This window comes from Dama dama, chromosome 1 (genome assembly GCF_033118175.1).
Source record: "Dama dama isolate Ldn47 chromosome 1, ASM3311817v1, whole genome shotgun sequence".
In the NCBI taxonomy this organism is placed as follows: Eukaryota; Metazoa; Chordata; class Mammalia; order Artiodactyla; family Cervidae; genus Dama; species Dama dama.
In genome coordinates this window covers 55,734,903-55,756,003 of record NC_083681.1, presented here as the reverse complement: position 1 = coordinate 55,756,003, position 21,101 = coordinate 55,734,903, and the positions used below count along the sequence as shown (strand labels likewise).

General features: G+C 52.0%; 1 protein-coding gene across 1 annotated transcript in view; it reads right to left on the bottom strand.

Moving 5' to 3' along the window:
- Positions 1-21,101, bottom strand: part of MYO7A (myosin VIIA) — a 101,866-nt gene that overhangs the window by 37,669 nt on the left and 43,096 nt on the right. The window contains exons 15-26 of the mRNA XM_061150984.1: positions 18,521-18,658; positions 15,991-16,149; positions 15,465-15,557; positions 13,276-13,370; positions 11,287-11,371; positions 10,515-10,733; positions 9,974-10,081; positions 5,017-5,226; positions 4,404-4,607; positions 3,917-4,093; positions 3,376-3,465; positions 1,921-2,048 (exon numbers count right to left, since the gene is read on the bottom strand). Coding sequence (XP_061006967.1) covers positions 1,921-2,048; positions 3,376-3,465; positions 3,917-4,093; positions 4,404-4,607; positions 5,017-5,226; positions 9,974-10,081; positions 10,515-10,733; positions 11,287-11,371; positions 13,276-13,370; positions 15,465-15,557; positions 15,991-16,149; positions 18,521-18,658 — 1,706 coding nt within the window. The remainder of the gene's footprint in view (positions 1-1,920; positions 2,049-3,375; positions 3,466-3,916; positions 4,094-4,403; positions 4,608-5,016; positions 5,227-9,973; positions 10,082-10,514; positions 10,734-11,286; positions 11,372-13,275; positions 13,371-15,464; positions 15,558-15,990; positions 16,150-18,520; positions 18,659-21,101) is intronic.

Here is a 21,101-nt window from a genome sequence, read left to right as displayed (position 1 = left end):
CAGCAGCAGGTACAACTTCCACTAATGAAAACCGGCAGAGCAAGAAATGGGAAAAACATCTAGGGAGTTTCTCTGGGGGAGGAAATGAGTAGGGACTTTGATGTTCTCTTGATATGTTTCCGTATGTTTGAATATTTAATTGGCCATGTGTTACTTTTGATCCCTGGGTCAGGAAGATGCCCTGAAGGAAGAAATGGCAACCCACTCCAGTATTCTTGCCTGGAAAATTCCATGGGCAGAGTAGCCTGGTGGACTGGCAGTCCATGGGGGGTCACAAAGAGTCGAACACGACTGAGTGAGTGAGCATGCACGCATTATTTTTGTAATCAGATAAAATCAGTGAAGGTAATTTTTTGTGTTGTTTTCATTTTAAAGGGAAATGATAGCACCCTCCTTATAAGATTGTTGTGAAGAAAAATGAGCCAAGGCTTATACAGCCCCTGGCACAATGCCCAGCACAGTAAACCCCCGAAAGATGCCGGCCTAGCTGCAGCCTTAAGATGCTGCCTGTCCATTCAGGGCCAAAGGCTGGACCCACCATGGTGCAGTAACCACCAGGGGGCACTCACTGCTGTTCTTCTCTCAGAAGGTCAGATTTCTAATTCAGTGTCTCCCCAATTTTGAGAGCTCACAGACCCATACAACTTCAAAATAAATTCTGGAAGTTGCTAACTTACTAAGTTGAATAGCTTATAATTTATTTGTCATCAACTTATAATGACAAATAAGGACATTTAAAACACACCAAATACACAGCACCTGCCCACTATCTATATCACAATCATTTTATAAAATGAAGGTAGTTTTAATATCCAAAAGTAGGAAAGGCAAAACCTCAGAACAAAGAACCGTCGTTTTAAATAAGTCAAATTAGAAACATCCTTATTTTCCCCATCTTGTCACAGACCAGTAGCTGGAAGCCCTGACCCTGTTCACTTTCTGAGCAGGGAGATGGAGGTCGACAGAAGGGAGGGATTAGTCCTGGACCCTCAGGGAGTTGGCACCCGAGCATTCTGACTCAGCCCAGGGCTCCTGGAACTGTGTTATTTAGAAGCACCACTTAAGGTCTGATGGTGAAATTAATTGGGAGGTAAATTCTTGACCCTTAACCATACCTTGGGCAATTACCTTTTCTTCCCAGGGGCTAACAGCCCCGAGTGCTACATCTCTGGTGAGCAAGGCAGTAACTGGCCTCAAGGAGCAATGAAAGAGAGGCCAGTGACCCCTGGGCAAACCTCTTCCCTTCTCTGGACCTCCTGTCTCCTATTGGTAAAATGATACTTGACCTCCCACCCAGCCCATCCTGCTGTTCTCCCAGCCAACACACATGAGTTCATGGTTGGCTCTCCTAACCAGACATCTTGTGCAGATGGAATTCTCAGAGAAACTGTGTTTTCCTGCCACTGATGCAGCTGAGTTGATTCCTTAATTGCTCCTGAAAAGTCACAGACCATCCCAGCTCCTCCACAACACCCCAGGGACCCAAGCAAAGGCCTCTCCTGGGCCTGAGTGGGGAAGGAGGCATGTGCACGATGCCTTCTGACCACAGTAACCCTGACCACAGGCCTGGGCTGGGTGCACTGAAGGTGCTGGCAGGGATGAGTTACACATCAGACAATGCTAATAGCCAACAGCTACCATTTACTGAGTGCCCACTATGGAGGTCCTAGGTCACACTTGCCATAGTTTTATCTGCCCACAAGCCTACAAGGCAGGTACTATTATTATTTCATCTTGACAGAGAAGGAAACTGAAGCTTGCAAAGATAAAATCACTCTATCAAGATCACACAACCAGCAGAGCTAAACCCAGGCCTGCTTGGCTTAATCACTTGCTAAAGTGACGGAGCCACGATTCTGCCACCCAAAGCCTTGTGGGGCTGGAAGAGCGGGATGGCTCCCCCTGCCAGCAGGCGCTGACCGGAGTGCTGGCCGCAGGATGCCATTGCCAATGATGAAGTGCAGCTTCTCCAGGTTGGAGGTGGGCCGGTCCTCCAGCATGCTGTTGCCCTGCACCGTGGACTCCCCGTCATGCAGTCTCTTGGTCACCTGGGACACAGGAGAGGGTGAAGGCTCAAACAGGGCTCTCCCGCTTACCTGAGTCTGCCCACTCCCCCAGAAAGCAGAACTCTGGGAGTGGCCAGAGAGCTGGCTGCTCAATACCGTCATACCGCTGGCCCATGCAGGACAGACGCTGGGTCAACGCCTGGCCCACACAGCCGGGGGGTGCTGGCCTGGTGCCACCCCCTTCTGAGGACAAGACTCCTCTGCAGTCTCCCTGACAGCGCTCCCCACAGGGAGGTCCCCCCAGCCAGGGCAGGGGCTGCTCCTCTGACCCCTGATGGGATCCCTAGCTCTCTAAGATGGACTGCATACCACTCCGACAGCCAGAGTCTACCCACGTTCCAAGCACCACCATTACCCATCATTAACACCCTGGCCCCATGCGAACAGGGTGTTCAGGCCTGGGTTCTTTCAAATGGACTTCTCAGGTTCCCCACAGCCCACAGTGCCAGCCCACCCTGTGCCCAGAGACACGGAGCAGGTGAGAGGTGAGTGGTAGGAGCATGCCCCTGCAGACAGGAAGGGCTCCGGAGGGCCTCATGTCTGCTGAGCACCCACAGTCAGCATCTCAGGCCATCATCCTAGGAACCCACTAGCAGGTGTTTTTCTTCTCTGGGTGCCTTGGCTATGGAGCAGAGCTGGGATTCAAATCTGGGGCTCTGAAGCTATCAGACCGGACTGGAGCCTCGGATGGGGAACAAGAGGAAGACAAAGGCAAGGCAGGCTCAGAAAGTCCCAGAGAAGCAGCCTGAGCCTGTCTTGGGGAAGGCTTCCTGGAGGAGGTGACCCCAAAGCACAGAAGAGGAAGGCAGAATTTTAGGCAGAGGAAACAGAGTGCACAAAAGCAGAGGCTTGGAGGAGCCAGTCCCTCTGCACCATGAATGCCTTCGTGTCTGTCAGCCCTCGCAGCCTGGACAGTCCTGGAGCAAGGGGCCAGGACAGTGCTCAGAAAACTCATGGTGACTAAATGAATGAATTCAAACAAACTAATAGTGTTAATGCCCCCAAGGATACTCTTAACCCACAGAAATGTTTTCATCAGTTAAAAAGTCCCTGGATCAGACGCAGTGAGTCCATGCCCTGGCAAGAAAGGTCTTCCCTCCCACCATCCTATGGCCCCTGTTCCAGGAAGCCCCCCTGACTGGCCCCTGACTGAGCACAACACCCTCTTCCTTGCATCCTGTCTGCCTGATCACACCTAACACTGTCCTGCCAGCCACCCCAGTCCCCTGAGGACAGACAGGATCCATTCCTGTCCGGTGGGTCCCAAGCCCAGTCTAGGCCACCAAGACTGTGCAGGGTCTGCTCTCACCTCCTCTGTCAGTTTGGACTTCTTTTTCAAGGTCAAGTGCACCAGCTTGTGCCTCACACTGCTCTTCTTTTGCCCATCAGGGAGCTGGGCCTGCAGGACAAACAAGGGTCAAGGTCAAGTGACTGGCCCATAAATAAGACAAGAGCAGCTGACAATGTATCTAGAATTAGCTCAAGCCCACACTAACATTTACAACATATACCTTACCTTGCCCTTACAGCCCACCATCAGTCAAGTGGCAGATGGGAAAACAGACTCTGAGAAGTACAGTAACCCACAAACCACCCCCTAACAAGTCCAGATGAAAGCTGGCTCTGACTGCAAAGCCTATTTCAAAATCTGCACCTGCCACATGGCCTCAACAGTGGTCAGCACTCTACAGTCTAGACAGCGCTCACACATTCATTCTCAGGAGTAGACAGAGCAGGTCAAAGGTCAGGGGGGTGAGGTAGAGGCAAGTTTTTGTATGTCCTTCTGCTGAAGACCTTAAGGCTGGGGATGGCCTGGGTGGGACCATGGCCACCTGGCACCTGGGACTCACCTCACCCTCGCTCTGCAGAGCCTGAAGCTCCCTCTTGTAGGTCTTCTTGCCCAGGGTCTCGTAAATCTTGGTCATCACGGGGATCTTCTCGCTGCCATCACTCATGGCCGTGTGGTACCTGGGCTCCGGGAGGTCCCCCATGAACCGGAGGATGGTGATCCAGACTGCCAGGGCCGCCTGGGAGGCAGAGCCATGCCACTCAGAAAGCCCGAGCACAGGATGTTACCAAAGCCATCAAAATGATCCACAGCTGGGGAGAGGCTAGAGAACCCCAACCTACCCCCCACCAGAGGAGGACCACTGAGCTGAGTGCCTCTGGGTGTTCTCCAGGCCTTGCGCTGTGATCTGCCCCAGGCTGGACGCCAGCATGGTGAAGTCAGCCCTGGTCCCTGCACACCAGGGCCCCTGCCCCTCCGCACCCATGCTGAGCATGGGGTCCCTGCCCCTCCACACCCATGCTGCCCGCACAGACGGTCCCAGCCCTCACCAGCTGATCACCCTCATCGTCGTGGTACAGCAGTGGCTGCTTGAGTGGCCGCCGGGTGTAGGTGTGCGTGGTCGTGCCCTGGAAGTAAGTGGCAGCGAACTTGGCGAATTTATACTCGGAGAGATCTTCCTCGTCCTCGTCGGGCAGGGGCAGGGCTGCGTCCAGGTCCTCTTCCACCATCTCCCTCCGCCCGCGCTCCAGGTCCTGGAGGGAGGAGAGGGGTTCCCTGCCATGGGGGCAGACCTGGGGCTGAGCTAGGGGCTCCCAGCCAGTCCCTGAGGGGCCAGCTCTTCCTCTAGGAGTGTAGGGGTCTGTCCATCTGGTTCACTCCCGAGACAGAGCCCAGCGCATGGTGGGTCCTCAACAGACAGACGAATAAAGGTTTGTGAACGGCCTTGGAGGGGGGCAGTGGCTGGCCCAAGGTCACACTGCAGGCTGGTGGCTGGACAGGGCCTGGGACCTGTGGTCCCTGTCCCAGATCATCACTGCTGCCTTCTGCTCAGAGGGGACCAGGTGGACTTTAACACAAAGTGGCATAAGGGGAGGGAAGGCCACCTTTCCAGGCCCACTAGGCCTGCTAGGGTCTGTCCCAGCTCCTTCCCCAGCCTGGTACCTCGAAGCCACTAGGAGCCTGGCCCTCCTGGCCTGGCAGGCCACCCGAAGTCCCCAGGAAGCCAAACATCTTGTCCACCATGTCCGAGTGATTGATGGGCTCGTGGCGGGCCCTCTCCATCTGCTCCAGGAGTTCCTTCTTCCTCCGAGCCTCCTCCTTCTCCTTCAGCTCCCGCTCTGCGTCCTCGCGGGCCAGCTGGGCCAGGCGCTCCTGTGAGGCGGAGGTGAGGCAGTGTCAGGGAGCAAGCCCCCTGTGGGGAGCCCACAGGAGCCCCTGCAGCAACCAGGCCTGAGTCCCAAACCCACGAGGCGCTCCTGACGCTGTGAAGGACTGAGCCTTGGGCCTCGCCACCCTGGGCCACACACTCAGTTCTCACAGCCCAGTGAAGACAGATGCCACACCAAGTCCAGACAGAAATGCCACCTGCCCTCAGGGCTCAGCTGGGACCACCTCTTCCAGGAAGCCCGCTCAGGCTTCCCCAGCCAAAAGGGACCACACTGACCCAGAAATCCCAGAGCCGCTGGGCAGAGGCTCCAGACCAATCGAAATATAATGCAGTCCATCCTGGGCCGCAAAGAGTCAGACACAACTTAGCGACTAAATGACAACATATACAGTGGCCTACATTTAAAATAGTTCTTTTAAAAAATAGATCAATTTTAATAATGCACTTCATTTAACCCAATATTTCCAAAGTATTGAAACAGAGCAGGACTCTCTGATCCCTGCCCTACCTCTACATACCTTTTGCCTGTGGAAAACTTAGGTCAAAGAATAAGTTTAATCAGAGAAGTGAGAAATGCTGAAACAAAGGAAAAGAGTCTAAGGAGATGAGTAACAACAGGGTCATCATTAAGCATAGTCAAGGAACTTTAGTTCTTTCTCAAGGGCTACAGATAATATTCTGAGCCCTACCCTGTGAGCTGTCTTATAGATACCAGAACACCAGGTGGAGAAGTTAACTGCGTGATGACCAGACAGTACCCTGGACATGAGCTGCCACAATTCTGAGAACTGACCACAGAGAAATGAGAACAAGTGCACCCCAGAACTGAAGATTAACTGTACCTGAAACAACCAAGATGATGCTAGTCAGACCACTGGTGACCAGTTGAAGATGACTGTTAGAGATGACTGTGCTATTTCTGCATGTAACCTCCCCCCAACTCTGTCTATAAAAGCTTTCACCCCCTGCTTATTTGGGGCAAGGTGGGGTGGGAGTCGGCCTTTGGACAGATGTCTGCCACCCTCCCCTGCAGTTGCCGGTATCTGAAATAAAGTAACTTTCCTTTCCACTAATCTGGCCTGCTTATTGGCTTTTGAGTGGCGAGCAGGCAGACCCCCGACGCATACCTTTTGCTAACAATATTATCTCTGCATGTAATTAATATTTAAGATATCTCAGCTATTTTATATTCCTCTTTTTTTTTTTTTCAACTAAGTCTTCAAAATCAAGCTTGTATTTGGGAATTCCCTGGCAGTCCAATGGTTAGGATTCAGTGTTTTCACAGTCGAGGGTCCAAGTTCAATCCCTGGTCAGGGAACTATGATTCCGCAACTTTTATCCAGAGTTATCTCCCAGCTGAGAGTCTGGACCAACAGCCTTCTGACCCAGCACAGAATAGGCACTTCATAGATCACAGCCTTGTCATGGCAAAGGGGCTTGTGTAACTCAGTGAAGCTATGAGCCACCCAAGACAGACAGGTCAAAGCAAAGAGTTTTAACAAAACATGATGGAGGAGGGAATGGAAAACCATTCCAGTATACTAGCCATGAGAACCTCATGAACTGTATAAAAAAGCCAAAAGATATGACACCGAAAGATGAGCCTCCCAGGTCAGAAGTTCCAATATGCTACTGGAGAAAAACAGAGGACAAATACTAATAGCTCCAGAAAGAATGAAGCAGCTGGGCCAAAGCAGAAATGATGCTCAGCTCTGGATGTGTCTGGTGATGAAAGTAAAGTCCAATGCTGTAAAGAGCAACATTGCATAGGAACCTGGAATGTCAGGTCCATAAATGCGTAAATTGGACATGGTCAAGCAAGAGATGGCAAGAGTAAACATCGACATCTTAGGAATCAGTGAACTCAAATGGATGGGAATGGGTGAATTTAATTCAGATGACCATTGTATCTATACTGTGGTCAAGAATCCCATAGAAGAAATGGAGTAGCCTCTATAATTAACAAGAGTCTGAAATGCAGTACTTGGGTGCAACCTTAAAAATGACAGAATTATCATGGTTTGTTTCCAAGGCAAACCATTCGCCATTACAGTAATCCAAGTCTATGCTCCAAACACCAGTGCCAAAGAAGCTGAAGTTGATCGGTTCTATGAAGATCTAGAAGATCTCCCAGAACTAACACCAAGAAATGATGTCCTATTCATGATAGGAGATTGGAATGCAAAAGTAGAAGTCAAGAGATACTGGAGTAACAGGCAAGTTTGGCCTTGGAGTACAAAATGAAGCAGGGAAAAGGCTAACAGAATTCTGCCAGGAGAATGCACTAGTCATAGCAAACACCCTTTTACAACAATACAGGAGATGACTTTACACATGGATATAACCAAATGTCAATGCCAAAATCAGATTGTTTATATTCTTTGTAGCTGAAGATGGAGAAGCTCTACAGAGTCAGCAAAACAATACCTGGAGCTGACTGTAGCTCAGATCATCAGTTCCTCATAGCAAAATGAGGACTGTAACTTTCTTTCTTAAACTAAAGAAAGTGGGGAATACCACTAGGCCAGTCAGGTACGACTTAAATCAAATCCCCTATGAATATACAGTGGAGGTGATGAATGGATTCAAGGGATTAGATCTGGTAAATAAAATGCTTAAAGAACTATGGACGGAGATCTGTAGTACTGTACAGGAGACAATGAACAAAATCATTCCAAAGAAAAAGAAATGCAAGAAGGCAAAGTGGTTGTCTAAGGAGGCTTACAAATAGCTGAGGAAAGAAGAGAAACAAAAAGCAAGGGAGAAAGGGAAAGGTACACTCAACTAAATGCAGAGTTCCAGAGAATAGCAAGGAAAGACAAGAAGGCCTTCTCCAATGAACAATGCAAAGAAATAGAGGCAACAATAGAAAGGGTAAGACTAAAGATATCTTCAAGAAAATTGGAAATATCAAAGGAAAATTTCACCCAAGATTGGCACAATAAAGGAGAGAAATGGTAAAGACCCAATAGAAGCAGAAGAGATCAAGAAGAGGTGGAAAGAATACACAGAAGAACTGTACAAAAAAGATCTTAATGACCCGGATAACCACGATAGTGTTGTCTCTCACTCAGAGTCAGACATTCTGGAGCATAAAGTCAAGTGGGCCTTAGGAAGCACTGCTGCCAATAAAGCTAGTGGAAGTGATGGAATTTCAGCAGAGCTATTTAAAATCCTATAAGATGATGCTGTTAAAAGTGCTGCACTCAATATGCCAGCAAATTTGGAAAACTCAGCAGTGGCCACAGGACTGGAAAAGGTCAATCCTCATCCCAATTCCCAAGAAGGGCAGTACTAAATAATGTTCAAACCACCAGACAATTTGACTCATCTCCCATGCTGGTAAGGTTATGTTTAAAATCCTCCAAGCTAGGCTTCAGCATTATGTGAACCGAGAATGTCCAGATGTTCAAACTGGATTTAGAAAAGGCAGAGGAACCAGAGATCAAATTGTCAACATTTGCTGGATCATAGAGAAAGCAAGGGAATTCCAGATCACTGACTACACTAAAGCCTTTGACTGTGTGGATCATAACAAACTGTGAAAAACTGTTGAAGAGATGGGAATACCAGACCATCTTACCTGTCTCCTGAAAAACCTGTATACAGGTCAAGAAGCAAGAGTTTGAACCCTGTACAGAACAACTGACTGGTTCAGCATTGAAAAAGGAGTATGGCAAAGCTGTTTATTGTCACCCTGTTTATTTATACACAGCACATCATGCAAAATGCAAGGCTGGATGAGTTACAAGCTGGAATCAAGATTGCCAGGAGAAATACCAACAACCTCAGATATGTGGATGATACCACTCTAATGGCAGAAAATGAAGAGGAACTAAAGAGCCTCTTGATGAGGGTAAAGGAAGAGAGTAAAAAAAAGTCGGCTTAAAACTCAATATTAAAAAAACTAATTTCATGGCATCTGGTCCAATTACTTCATGGCAAATAGAAGGGGAAAAGGTAGAAGCAGTGACAGATTTCCTCTTCTTGGGCTCTAAAATCACTGTGGATGATGACTGCAGCTATGAAATTAGAAGACAATTGCTTCTTGACAAAAAAGCTATGACAAACCTAGACAGTGTGTTAAAAAGCAAAGACATCACTTTGCCAACTAAGGTCCGTATAATCAAGACTATAGTCTTTTCAGGAGTCATGTACAGATGTGAGAGCTGGACAATAAAGAAGGCAGAGTGCCAACAAACTGATGTGGTGCTGGAGAAGACTCTTGAGAGTCCCTGGGACTGCAAGTTGATCAAACCAGTCAATCCTAAAGGAAATCAACCCGAATATTCATAGGAAGGACTGATGCTGAAGCTGAAGCCCCAGTACTTTGACCACCTGATATGAACAGCTGATTCACTGGAAAAGACCCTGATGATGGGAAAGACTGAAGGCAGGAGGAGAAGAGGGCAACAGAGGATGAGATGGTTGGATAGCATCATCAATTCAATGGACATGAACTTGGCCAAACTGCGAGAGATGTTGAGGGACAGGGAAGCCTGGCATGCTGCAGTTCATGGGATCGTGAAGGGTCAGACATGACTTGGAGACTGAACAACAAAATCTCCCAGCTGAGGGCCTGGACCCACAGCCTTCTAACCTGGCACAGAACAGGCACCCAGCGCACATATGAAGGAAGGTCACCTGAACAGAGGATGAACAGACAGTGTTGGCTGAGAGCCACTGAACCAGTGAATGGAAGTGCAAGGAGCCGGCACAGCCCCAGCTCACCTGATGTTTCCGTTCAGCCTCCTCCTTGGCCTTCTTGGCGCTCATCTCCTTCCGGAGCTTCTCCTCCTCCGCCAGCCGCATTTTCTCAGCATCCAGGCGCCGCAGGTACTGGGGGAGGGGGGCGGCAGGGTGGACACCGTACCATGCATGGAGCTGTCACAGTGCTCCCTGCCAGCTTGACCCCACCCCACACCCTTTGAGTTCCAGGACTGGGGATGATTTTGCCAAATAATTTGGCAGAGGGAAACTGAGGCATGCGAGAAACCCTCCAGGTCCCACAGCAGACTGAGGGCACCTTTGATCCCAAAGCCAAAGCAGGCTCGCCTTGGCCTCCCAAAGACTCACAAGAGGGACTGGGCCCCCGCCCTACCCCTGGCTGGGAGGAGGGAAATGAGGGTCCAGTCTTGTGCATCCTTCAGAGGGAGAGCCCTTCACCACCCGCCCCACCCCCCCAACAACGCAGGATGATTTGTCTGCCTGAGGTGGAGCGGCACCCTCGGAGGACCAAGAGCCAGGGGTCCTTGTGGACTGGGCCCCTCACCTCAGCCCTGAGGCGCCGGTGCAGCCTGCGGGCAATCATGCCCCGGGCATAGGCCTGCACGGTGATCACGGCCCAGAGGCGGTGGCGGAAGGCTTTGCGCACCAGGTAGGCCCGGCAGCGGGCCTGGAACCCGATGATGCGCCGGCGGGCCAGGCAGTACTGCTGGTGCAGCTTCCGGGAGCGGTGCAGGGCCTGCAGCCTCAGGAAGCCCAACCGCATCTGCAAGGACAGCCACCAGCTCAGAACCACAGCCCTGATGCCAGACCAGCCCTGCCCACGGAGGTCACTGCCCTGGCTCCACTCGCCAACCCACAAGCCCTAAAGGCACAGCTGGTTCCACTCAGACCAAAGTTCCCCAGGGACTGGGCTTGGCTTCCCCCTGAGGTGGGTCTCCCCACCAGGGACACCATCGTCAGACCAGAAGCCAGCCTCCTTCCTGTCTGCCTCTCCAGCCCCAAGTCCAGGCTGCAGCCCAGTTCCTTCCCAGAGGTCTCTGTGACACACCCATTCCTGGCCCCCTGTAAGGTGTTCAACAACCTGAGGCTCACAACCCACCAGGACATTGCAGAAGAAAAGCAGAAACATTGCTGACCAGCAGGGAAGAACCACAAGAACCAGATTTGGACTTTGGGCTGGAGGAATGGTAGTGGCTGGTGGAGGTGGGGGCGGGAGGCCAGCCAGGCCCCGCAAACAGGTAAGTCCTGTTGCTCTGACAACAGAACCAGGTTCAAAGGCCTTGCAGGTCACCAAGCAGCTCCCTCCGGAGGCTCACCAGCCCATAGTTCCTCCTGCAGTTGTGGCCCCGCCAGTGCCTCTGGATCAGTGTGGCGGCATTCTTCAGCTTCAGGAAGTTGGACCTGAAACAGCAGCAGCATGATGCAGGAGGATGTCTGTAGGGGTCTGGGTGGGGTTTGGAATCAGGTGAGCAGGGCTGAGTCCCAGCTCTGTGTCTCCTTGGCTCCACAACCTTAGGCAAAGACATATACTCTCTTTGTGCCTCAGTTTCCTCATCTGTAAAATGGGCAGAATAACACCTGTCCTGCCTACCTCACAGACTTGTCACATAAACTCAATAAGGTAGGCATTCAGAAGGTTATGAGTGAATAAATGTAGGACTTCCCTGGTGGCTCAGATGGTCAAGAATCTGCCTGCCACGTAGGTGACCCGGGTTCAATCCCTGGATCAGGAAGACGCCCTGGAAAAGTAAATGGCAATTCACTCCAGTATTCATACCTGGAAAAATCCCAAGGACAGAGGAGCCTGGTGGGCTACAGTCCATGGGGTCACAAAGAGCTGGACACGACTCAGTGACTGAACAACAAACAGTAAATAAGATAAGGATTAAACACTTGAAACACTGTGAAAGTGAAAGTGAAGTCTCTCAGTTGTGTCTGACTCTTTGTGACCCCCTGGACTGTCGCCTACCAGGCTCCTCCATCCATGGGATTTTCCAGGCAAGAGTACTGGAGTGGGTTGCCATTTCCTTCTCCAGGAGATCTCCCCAACCTAGGGACTGAACCCGGGTCTCCCTCATTGTAGGCAGACGCTTTACCATCTGAGCCACCAGGGAAGTCCTGGAACACTGTAAACATCACTTATTACTGATTGTCTAACTCCCTCATTTTATATGTGAGGAAACTGAGACTCGATGTGGTTGGGGCTAGAGTCCTGGTCTTCTGACTGAGCACCATGTTGTTCCCCTGCGCACACTAGGCTGCTGCTACAGGCGGACAGTCATCTTCGACCTCGTGGAGGACAAGAGGTCACATATCAAACAGCAGGTGTCTCCTTAACAGAGAAATAAGAGGAGGACTGAAGGATGGCTACCTCAATGTGGGTGAGTCCATGAACCAATGCCTGGATGCTCACACAAATGAGGGTACAGCCATGGAAAAGGATGGACAGGTGGATGGACAAACAGATGAATGGGTGGACCAAGGATGGCTGGACAGGTGGGTGGATGGGAAGAGGAAAGGGGTGGCCATATGAACTAAAAAAGGGGCAGGAAGTGTGGTTTTTGTGGAGCCTGAATCACAGAGTCAGCCCTGCCCAACTGGGAGGTGACACAACTGTACACATGCCCCTCACATGGAATACGGGATACACTTTGTAATTTACATGTAATTTACACAGAATACAGGACACACTTTGTAATTTACATGTATTTTACACGGAATATGGGACCCACTTTGTAATTTACATGTATTTTACATGGAATACGGGACACACTTTGTAATTTACATGGAATATGGGACACACTTTGTAATTTATATGTATTTTACACAGAATACGGGGCCTGCTTTGTAATTTACATGTATTTTACACGGAATACGGGACCCACTTTGTGATTTACATGTAATTTACATGGAATACGGGACACACTTTGTGATTTACATGTATTTTACACAGAATATGGGACATACTTTGTAATTTACATGTATTTTACACAGAATACGGGGCACACTCTGTAATTTACAAATCTCATAGCATCCACGTGTGTGTCTCACGAGCCCATGTGTGCAGGCATGTGTTGCTGGGCATGGGGGATATAGATGGGTCCATGTGTCTTAGTGTTCATCCATGTTCACATGATCCTGTGTGTATGCCTTGCACATGAGTGCATGTTTCTGTGTATGCACGTGGGTGTTTATCCCCCGTGTCTGCATGGGAGGAACTGCAGTGAGCCAAGCACATGCACACATGTGCATGCATGCACACACACACATCGCGGAGACAGGGAACAGCCCGTCCAGACACAAACCTGTCTTTGAAGCCCCGGATGACCTTCTGGAGGAGGATGACTCTGTCGGTGATGGCCTTGTCCCGCTCCACCTCCAGCAGCATGTCATGGTGGTCCTGGAGGGCAGAGCCTCCTGAGCAGAGCACCCACCAACCCCTCCAGTCCCAGAGCAGAGGCTGCCCCAGGTGGGCCCCTCTTCCTTCACTCAGGGCTCTGGCCTAGGGCTCAGTTGGGCCCTAATGGCTTCCAGCCCTGCTCTGGCCCCAGGGGGCAGCCTTCCTCAACCCCAAGTACAGACAGGTACTGTCATGGCTGGTTCCCAGAGGCCTGGGTGGGACAAATGGAGCAGGAGGGGCCCAACACGCACACACACTGACTCCATCCCAATGGCCATCTCTACCCTGAGACCTGGCTATTCTAGGTGTTTCTGTCGTATCAGCCGCTGACCTGGGCCAGGCCACCATCATTTCTCTCCTGGATCTTAGAAACAGTTTCCTGGCCTCTATCACACCCTCTCTGATACTCCTCAAGAGGGATCTTACAGCAATACCCCATGCTTCCCAGGGTCAAGTCAGGTCTTCTTCCCTGGCACCTGGGCCCTCCACCATCAGGCCCTGCCCTCTTCTCCAACCCTCTCTCCTCACCCCCAAGTCCCCAACCCTCACTCCAGTTGGATAAAACTTCATGGTTCATTCAATACATGAATCAAATATCTCCAGCTGCCCACCATGTGCTAGGTGATGGATGGGGCTGCAGTGAACTAGGCAAACCTGGGGCCTGCCCTAGGGAGGGTGAGTCTGGAAGGGGACTCAGATAATCAGATAATCCATCAGATAATCACACCTATCAAGATAATCACAGGTCACATCACTTGGGGACAGGGCCCAGCATGGACAGGCTGGTCAGCCAAGGCTTTCTGAATGAGTGAGTGAATGAATGAGAAGTAGTTTTGGGGTCTAGAAACCACTGCCTATTTCTGAAGAGCCCAGAGAGGTGAGGATGTGGAGGACGGGGACGAGGACAGTCCTCAGACGTCTCTGGTACTAGATGTCATCATGCTATAAGCTTTCCCTCCCTTAATCACATGAGCTGAGCATCAGGACTACAGGCTGGAAGACCTGATCTCTGCTCCGGGGCAGTGCCTGACCTGGGGCACCTTGCTTCCAAATGCTGCACCTCTGAAATGGTCATAATTCTTCTACCTCATGGGCTGCTATGATGACTAAATGAGATGATGGACAAGAAGCCCCCACTCCCACTGGAGCCTGGCACACAGAACAATGCTTTCCAGATAGCGGTTGTGAGATGCAGAGGCAGGAAATGAGGGTTCAGGGAGATGAAGACACTGGCCCAGGCCCCTCAGCCAGAGAGGCATCAGACTAGACCTCAGGACTCTCTCCAGCTGACGGCTGGCTCCCCCTTCCCTCTCCCCAGCTGTCCTGGGCTGCCTGGGCCCCACCCCGTGCCAGAGGAAGGAGCTCTGACCCATCACCAGGGACAAACCGGAAATCTAGAACAGCGGAAATGGAAATGGGGAAGCCAGGGTTCACCCTGTCCCTGCTGTGGCTGTCCCACCTCCACCATCTCCCAGCAAGCTCTCCCTGCCCAGCTTTCTGCTCCCAGCTCTGCCCCCTCCCAGCTGCCCAGCCCCCAGAGTCCTGCCCAGGCTGTGATGGGAGCCAGAGAGCCCTAGGTGCCAGTTCAGGGAGCATGGAGACAGGTCCAGGGACATAAGGCAGTCAGGCACATGCCACACAGCCAACCACAGCCCAGCATGAACCATGCCTGGCAGGAAACCACAGGAAAGGACCAAAGATACACTCAAGAGTGCCCCACCACAGGCACGTCCCATTGTACAGATGGGAAAATGAGACTCAAGAAAAGGGCAGTAACCTGCCCAAATTCCCAGGGCAGACCACCACAGGGTTGAGACTAAATCCAGGCCTCCCTGGTGAGGCCACCTCTGGCCTTTGGTTCCTCATGACCCCTCCCCCAGGCTAGAGGTCAGAGGCTCTCAAATACCAACTGCCCCTCCACCACCCAGGAGGCCAGACCCCACACCTGCTCAGGGCTGGAGGAGCACAAAGGCCCAGCACTGACCCCATTCTTTGCTGCAACTCCTTATAGGGACCCCTAAGACCTGTTCCCCACCCCCCTCCCAGGGAGTTCACAGCCCCTCCAAGGCAGCCAGAGTCAAAGGCCATGCTCACCTTCAGAAAAATCTTGGTTTTGCCAATCTGCCAGTCATCGTGGGTGCCCAGCACAGCCTCAGCCATGCGCTGACATGTCCCCCGAAGGTCGTCCTGGGCAGGGAGGTGGGGTTGGGGGGGTGATGCACAAGAGCTTGGGTGGTCCCACCAGTGGGACACCCAAGGTATCCCTCCCAAGGCTGGGGGACAGAGATCTTGCTCCAGCTCTGCCCCTGACTCTGTGTGGCTCCAGCCAGGCCCCGCCTTCTCTGACCCTCACTCTTCTCCTTAGCTCTGTCTGATGACTGTAAAACCCTCGCCTACAGCCAGGGCCCACTCAGCACATGTGTGAAGTCCACGCCAGGCAAGCACGGCAATGGAAGCTCTCAGATGCACTCCACTGCCTGACCCCAATTTTCCCAGCCACACCTGAGGTGGCCAAGCTGATGCTGTGCCCAGCATGGTGTTCCAGTGAGAAAACTGGGACTTTTGCCCGGCCCAGGGCTGGTGCCCTCCCTCCCACCGCCTCTGCCCCCGGCCTGCGTACCTGCTTGTAGGCCGGCTTCACGCCGGGCAGCAGAACTCGGTACCGCTCCACAAACTCCACGAAGCTGTAGCGGATGGGGTAGCCGGCTCGGCGGATGCGGATGGTCTCCATCATGCCCGAGTACCGCAGCTGGCGAACACACAGGTGCCGGTCGAACAGCTGTCGGGCAAGGAGCCAAGGGCATTAGTGCTGAAGGCTCCCGCTGGGAGACCAGCCCTGCTCTCTGTTTTCCTGGCCCCAGACAGAGGTCCTGAGAGGCCAAGGTCACACATTTCAGGAGGCGCAAAGGCGGGACCAGACCCGGATCTGCAGTCCAAACCCATGGAGCAGCACAGAATGAGACCCTCACTCGGGATGAGCTGAGTGCATTGAGGGCGCAGAGGAGAGACAGCTTAACTGGGACATCTTGAGGGGCTTCATGGAAGAGAAGATTAGCTTTATTCTAACCCTGCTGACAAAGGTCCACATAGTTGAAGCTGTGGTTTTTCCAATAGTCATGTACAGGTATGAGAATTGAACCATAAAGAAGGTTGAGCACGACGGAATTGATGCATTTGAACTGTGGTGCTGGATAAAACTCTTGAGAGTCCTTTGGACAGCAAAGAGATCAAACCAGTCAATCCTAAAGGAAATTAACCCTGAATATTCACTAGAAGGACTGGAGATGAAGCTGAAGCTCCGATACTTTGGCCATCTGATGCAAAGAGCCAACTCATTGGAAAAGACCCTGATGTTGGGAAAGACTGAAGGCAGGAGGAGAAGGGGACAACAGAGGACAAGATGGATGGATGACATCACTGACTCAATGAACATGAATCTGAGCAATCTCCAGCAGATAGTGAAAGACAGGGAAGCCTGGCATGCTGTAGTCCAGGGTCACAAAGAGTCAGACACAGCTGAGCAACTGAACAACAGTGACAGGAGAAAGAGTGCTGGAGCAGCAAGCACATGCAAAGGCACACAGTCATTTTTGTGACGGCCGCTGGGTTGGTGGAGAGGCTGGGCAGGGCCTCAGAGGCCAAGCTAGAAACATGGCAGGATGTGACTGGGTCAGATTTGTGTTTAAGACCCACGTCCCTCCCTGCAGTGGGGAGGGGAATGGGAGTGAGGGCTTGGGAGGCAGAAGACTCAGGGAGGAGGTCTTGTAGCCAGGTCCAGGACAGAGATGCTGAGGTCTGGGCCCAAAGAAGTTTTGAGAGGCATGTGAGAGCAGGAGAGATGGTGCCCAACTATAGGGCCCTGGCCTCAATCTCCTGGACCTCCTACCTTAGAGGGCAGCTCGCTGGAGCCCTCTGATTCTCACACCCCTGCAGACCGAATCCTGACCCCTAGAGGGACTGGCCAGCCCACTCTGGGGAATGTTTCCAGGCAGGGGACAGGGGACAGGGCCAGGAGGCGGAAGGCTGACTTCCGCCACCTGCTTCCTCTCTGTACCGGCACTTTCCCTGGCCCAGCGCTGGCCTCCTGCCTTCCGTCCCTCCGCAGACCCCAGCTTCCCCTGGGCCTGCCCTCCTATCTCTGGGAAGTGTCTAGTGGTAAACAACACCCCGCAGAGCTGTGGAAGGAGAGCACTCCCAGCAAGGGGCAGTCCAGGCTCCTGGCTCTGCAACCACTAGCCCCCGGCCTCCTTGAGCCTCCTGTACCCCATCTCGAATGCGTGCTTAGTCGCTCAGTTGTGTCTGACTCTTTACAACCCCATGGACTGTAGCCTGCCAGGCTCCTCGGTCCACGGGGATTCTCCAGGCAAGAATACTGGAGTGGGTTGCCATGCCCTCCTCCAGGGGGTCTTCCCAGCCCAGATCAAACCCATTGATTTTGGGTCTCCCGCATTGCAGGTGGATTCTTTACCATCTGAGCCACCAGGGAAGCCCACCAAATCTCAAATAAGGGGCCATAAAGGTCCCTCCCTCACTGGCTGTTGGGAAAGTTGAATGAGACTGTGGAAAGACAACCTAATCTGTTCTGGGCACACAGAAAGGGCTCAACAGATGTTATTCAGAAAAGTCAGAAATAGAAATATTCCCAACTACTCAGAGGAATCCAGGAAGGCTTCCAGGAGGAGGTAATCATTGGCAGAAGCAAAGGAAAGGGGACTTTCAAAGTTGGGACCACAGAAAGAACCATTTGCTGAGTTCCTTCCTAGGCGCCAGGCAGTTTGCATGCATCATTGAACAGAGTACTCCCAAGAGGTGGGTAAAATCAGTCCTGTTTCCATCTGAGAGGTAACTGAGGTATCAGAGAAAGAAGTGACTCCTCTACAGTCACCCTGCAGGAAGGTGGTGGACTCAGGATTTGAATATGCATTTAGCCCACTACTACAGAGTCCAGGCTCTTTTCAGGGAACTGGGCTGTCTCTGGTAAAGAGGAACTTCGTTCTGTAAGCCCCTCAGGGGCCCTGCCATTCCCCTCAGGGGACAAAGTCTCCCATGACCCACCCAGTCCACCCTGCTCCCTTGGCCCGGCCCCTCCCATCCCTCAGGCTGTTCCCAGCTGTCTACCCCCACCCCCCATCCCTGCCAGGGCTGCTCACCATGGGCTTCTTGAACTCATTGGGCTTGATGCAGCGCACGAAGAAGGGCTGGCAGGCACCCAGCGTCCGCATCAGCAGCTCCAGCGACCGCTTAAACTGGCTGCTGAGTGTGGGCGAGCGCTTCCTGGTCTCGGCGCCCTGGGGGGACGGACCACAGCAATGGGAGGGGCTGACCCTCACCCCTCCGGCCCTCCAGAAGGGAAGCAGGAGAGGTCGTCAGCTGTCGGGGCCTGAGGGAGAACCTCCCAGGGAAGCAGGCTGGCTGGTCGCGTAGGTTTTCCTATGACCGCCTGGTCTGGGCTAGAACTTAGACGCCCCCCAAACACACCCCCATGTGGGAAGCCTCCCTGATCCTGGGTCCAGGAGCACTGCAGAGAGAGTGAGGAGCTCTGGGGTCCCACTCTAGGTGCTGCATGACTCCGGGCAAGACACATGCAGCCCCTCTCCAGCCTCTGTCCTCCCTTTGCCATATAAATGAGTGGCCAGATCTCTGGACAATGGGGTCACCTCTAGAGGCAGGTTAGACAGACCTAAATTCAAACCCTAGCTCACCACCTCTGAGCCCTGTGATTCTAGGCAGGTCACTAAGCAACACTGGGCCTCAGTTTCTGAGGTAGGATAGGGCCATGTATCTAGCTGAGTGGGCTGTGAGTCTGTCTCAGTCAACAGCCACCCAGCAAGGTGGGGGTGCTGCCCGCACCCTCTGCCCTCCCTGCAGGATTAGCAGGTCAGCAGCAGGCGGGCGGGGCAGACGCACATAAGCCTCCTAAGAAGGCGCACAGCTGGCCTCTGGCCGCCGACCAGCACCAAGGCCCCGGGGCCCTGTGCTCCACCGGCCACTATCTGCGGGAACTGGCCAGCGGCCCCCTGCACCTCCTGCCCCACTGGGGTCCCTGTCTCAGAACACTGTGAAATGAGGTGGGGTCCTAGGGGAGAACCTGAGCAACAAACAGGCAGCAGACAAACAGCAGAACATCTCAGACCCAGAAACTGGACATAGAGACCAGATTCGATTCCAAAGCATTTTGACATTACTGCTTTCCTGGCAATTTCTTTTGGATGAGAATTTTTAATAAGTGAATTTGATTGTGATTTTAAGATTTTCTACTTTAAATGCACTATTGTATCTGATATCCTGTAGCACCAAACACTGGGGATGCAGATGTCAACGTGTGAGGTGGGCTGGGTGAGGGAGAGGAACTTAACCCATGCTAGAGTGAGACCATACACCCCAGGACTGAAATGAAACATGTCAAGAAATAGCAAATCCTTGTTATTCTGAAATTTTCTGTGTTTTCCATTATAGTGTTATCTAGAATTAGGATTCTCCCAAGAGAAGCTGGAGACTATTTTGCACGGGGATTGGGTGAATGTCAAGTCTGCGACCCCCATATCTGCCCCAGCACCTAACCCAGCAGCAGCACCAGGTGACCCCCACAAGTGGGGGGAAAGCTGTCCAGGTTGGGCTGTACCCAGCCTACATTAGAGGCCTTGCCACAAGCACATGTGTGCATACACGGAGTGCAAACACAACAGACACACAGCACACACAGTACATATACATATACACACAACACACAAATGTACACACATATACGCACACATCACACACACATGTACACAGAGACAGTACATACAGACACACACACATACACACCACTGATAAACACCACACACAGCACACACACCATACCTACACAACACACACAGACACATACACACACACAGGCACACACACCACACCTACACAACACACATAGACACATACACACAGGCACACACACCACACCTACACAACACACACAGACACATACACACACAGGCACACACAACACACCTACACAACACACACAGACACATACACACACAGGCACACACAACACACCTACACAACACACACACACACACAGGCACACACAACACATATACACAACACACAAAGCATGAGCACATGTACAACATGCACAAACAACACACACACACAGACACACACGACACCTACACCACACACAGACACATACACACACACAGGCACACACAACACATACACAACACACAAAGCATGAGCACATGTACAACACGCACAAACAACACACACAGACACATACACACACACAGGCACACACACCACACCTACACAACACACACAGACACACACACACAGGCACACACAACACACCTACACAACACAGACACACACACAGGCACACACAACACATACACATACAAAGCATGAGCACATGTACAACACGCACAAACAACACACACAGACACATACACACACACAGGCACACACACCACACCTACACAACACACACAGACACACACACACAGGCACACACAACACACCTACACAACACAGACACACACACAGGCACACACAACACATATACACAACACACAAAGCATGAGCACATGTACAACACGCACAAACAACATACACGCACATAAGGCACATCCTTCTCTGGTTGTGCACACTGGAACCACTCCTTTCTGTCTTTCCCGCTGAGCTATGAGCCCCGAGAGGACAGGTGGGTTTGCCTTGCTTACTACGGTGCCCCAGGGCCTGACACAGCAACAG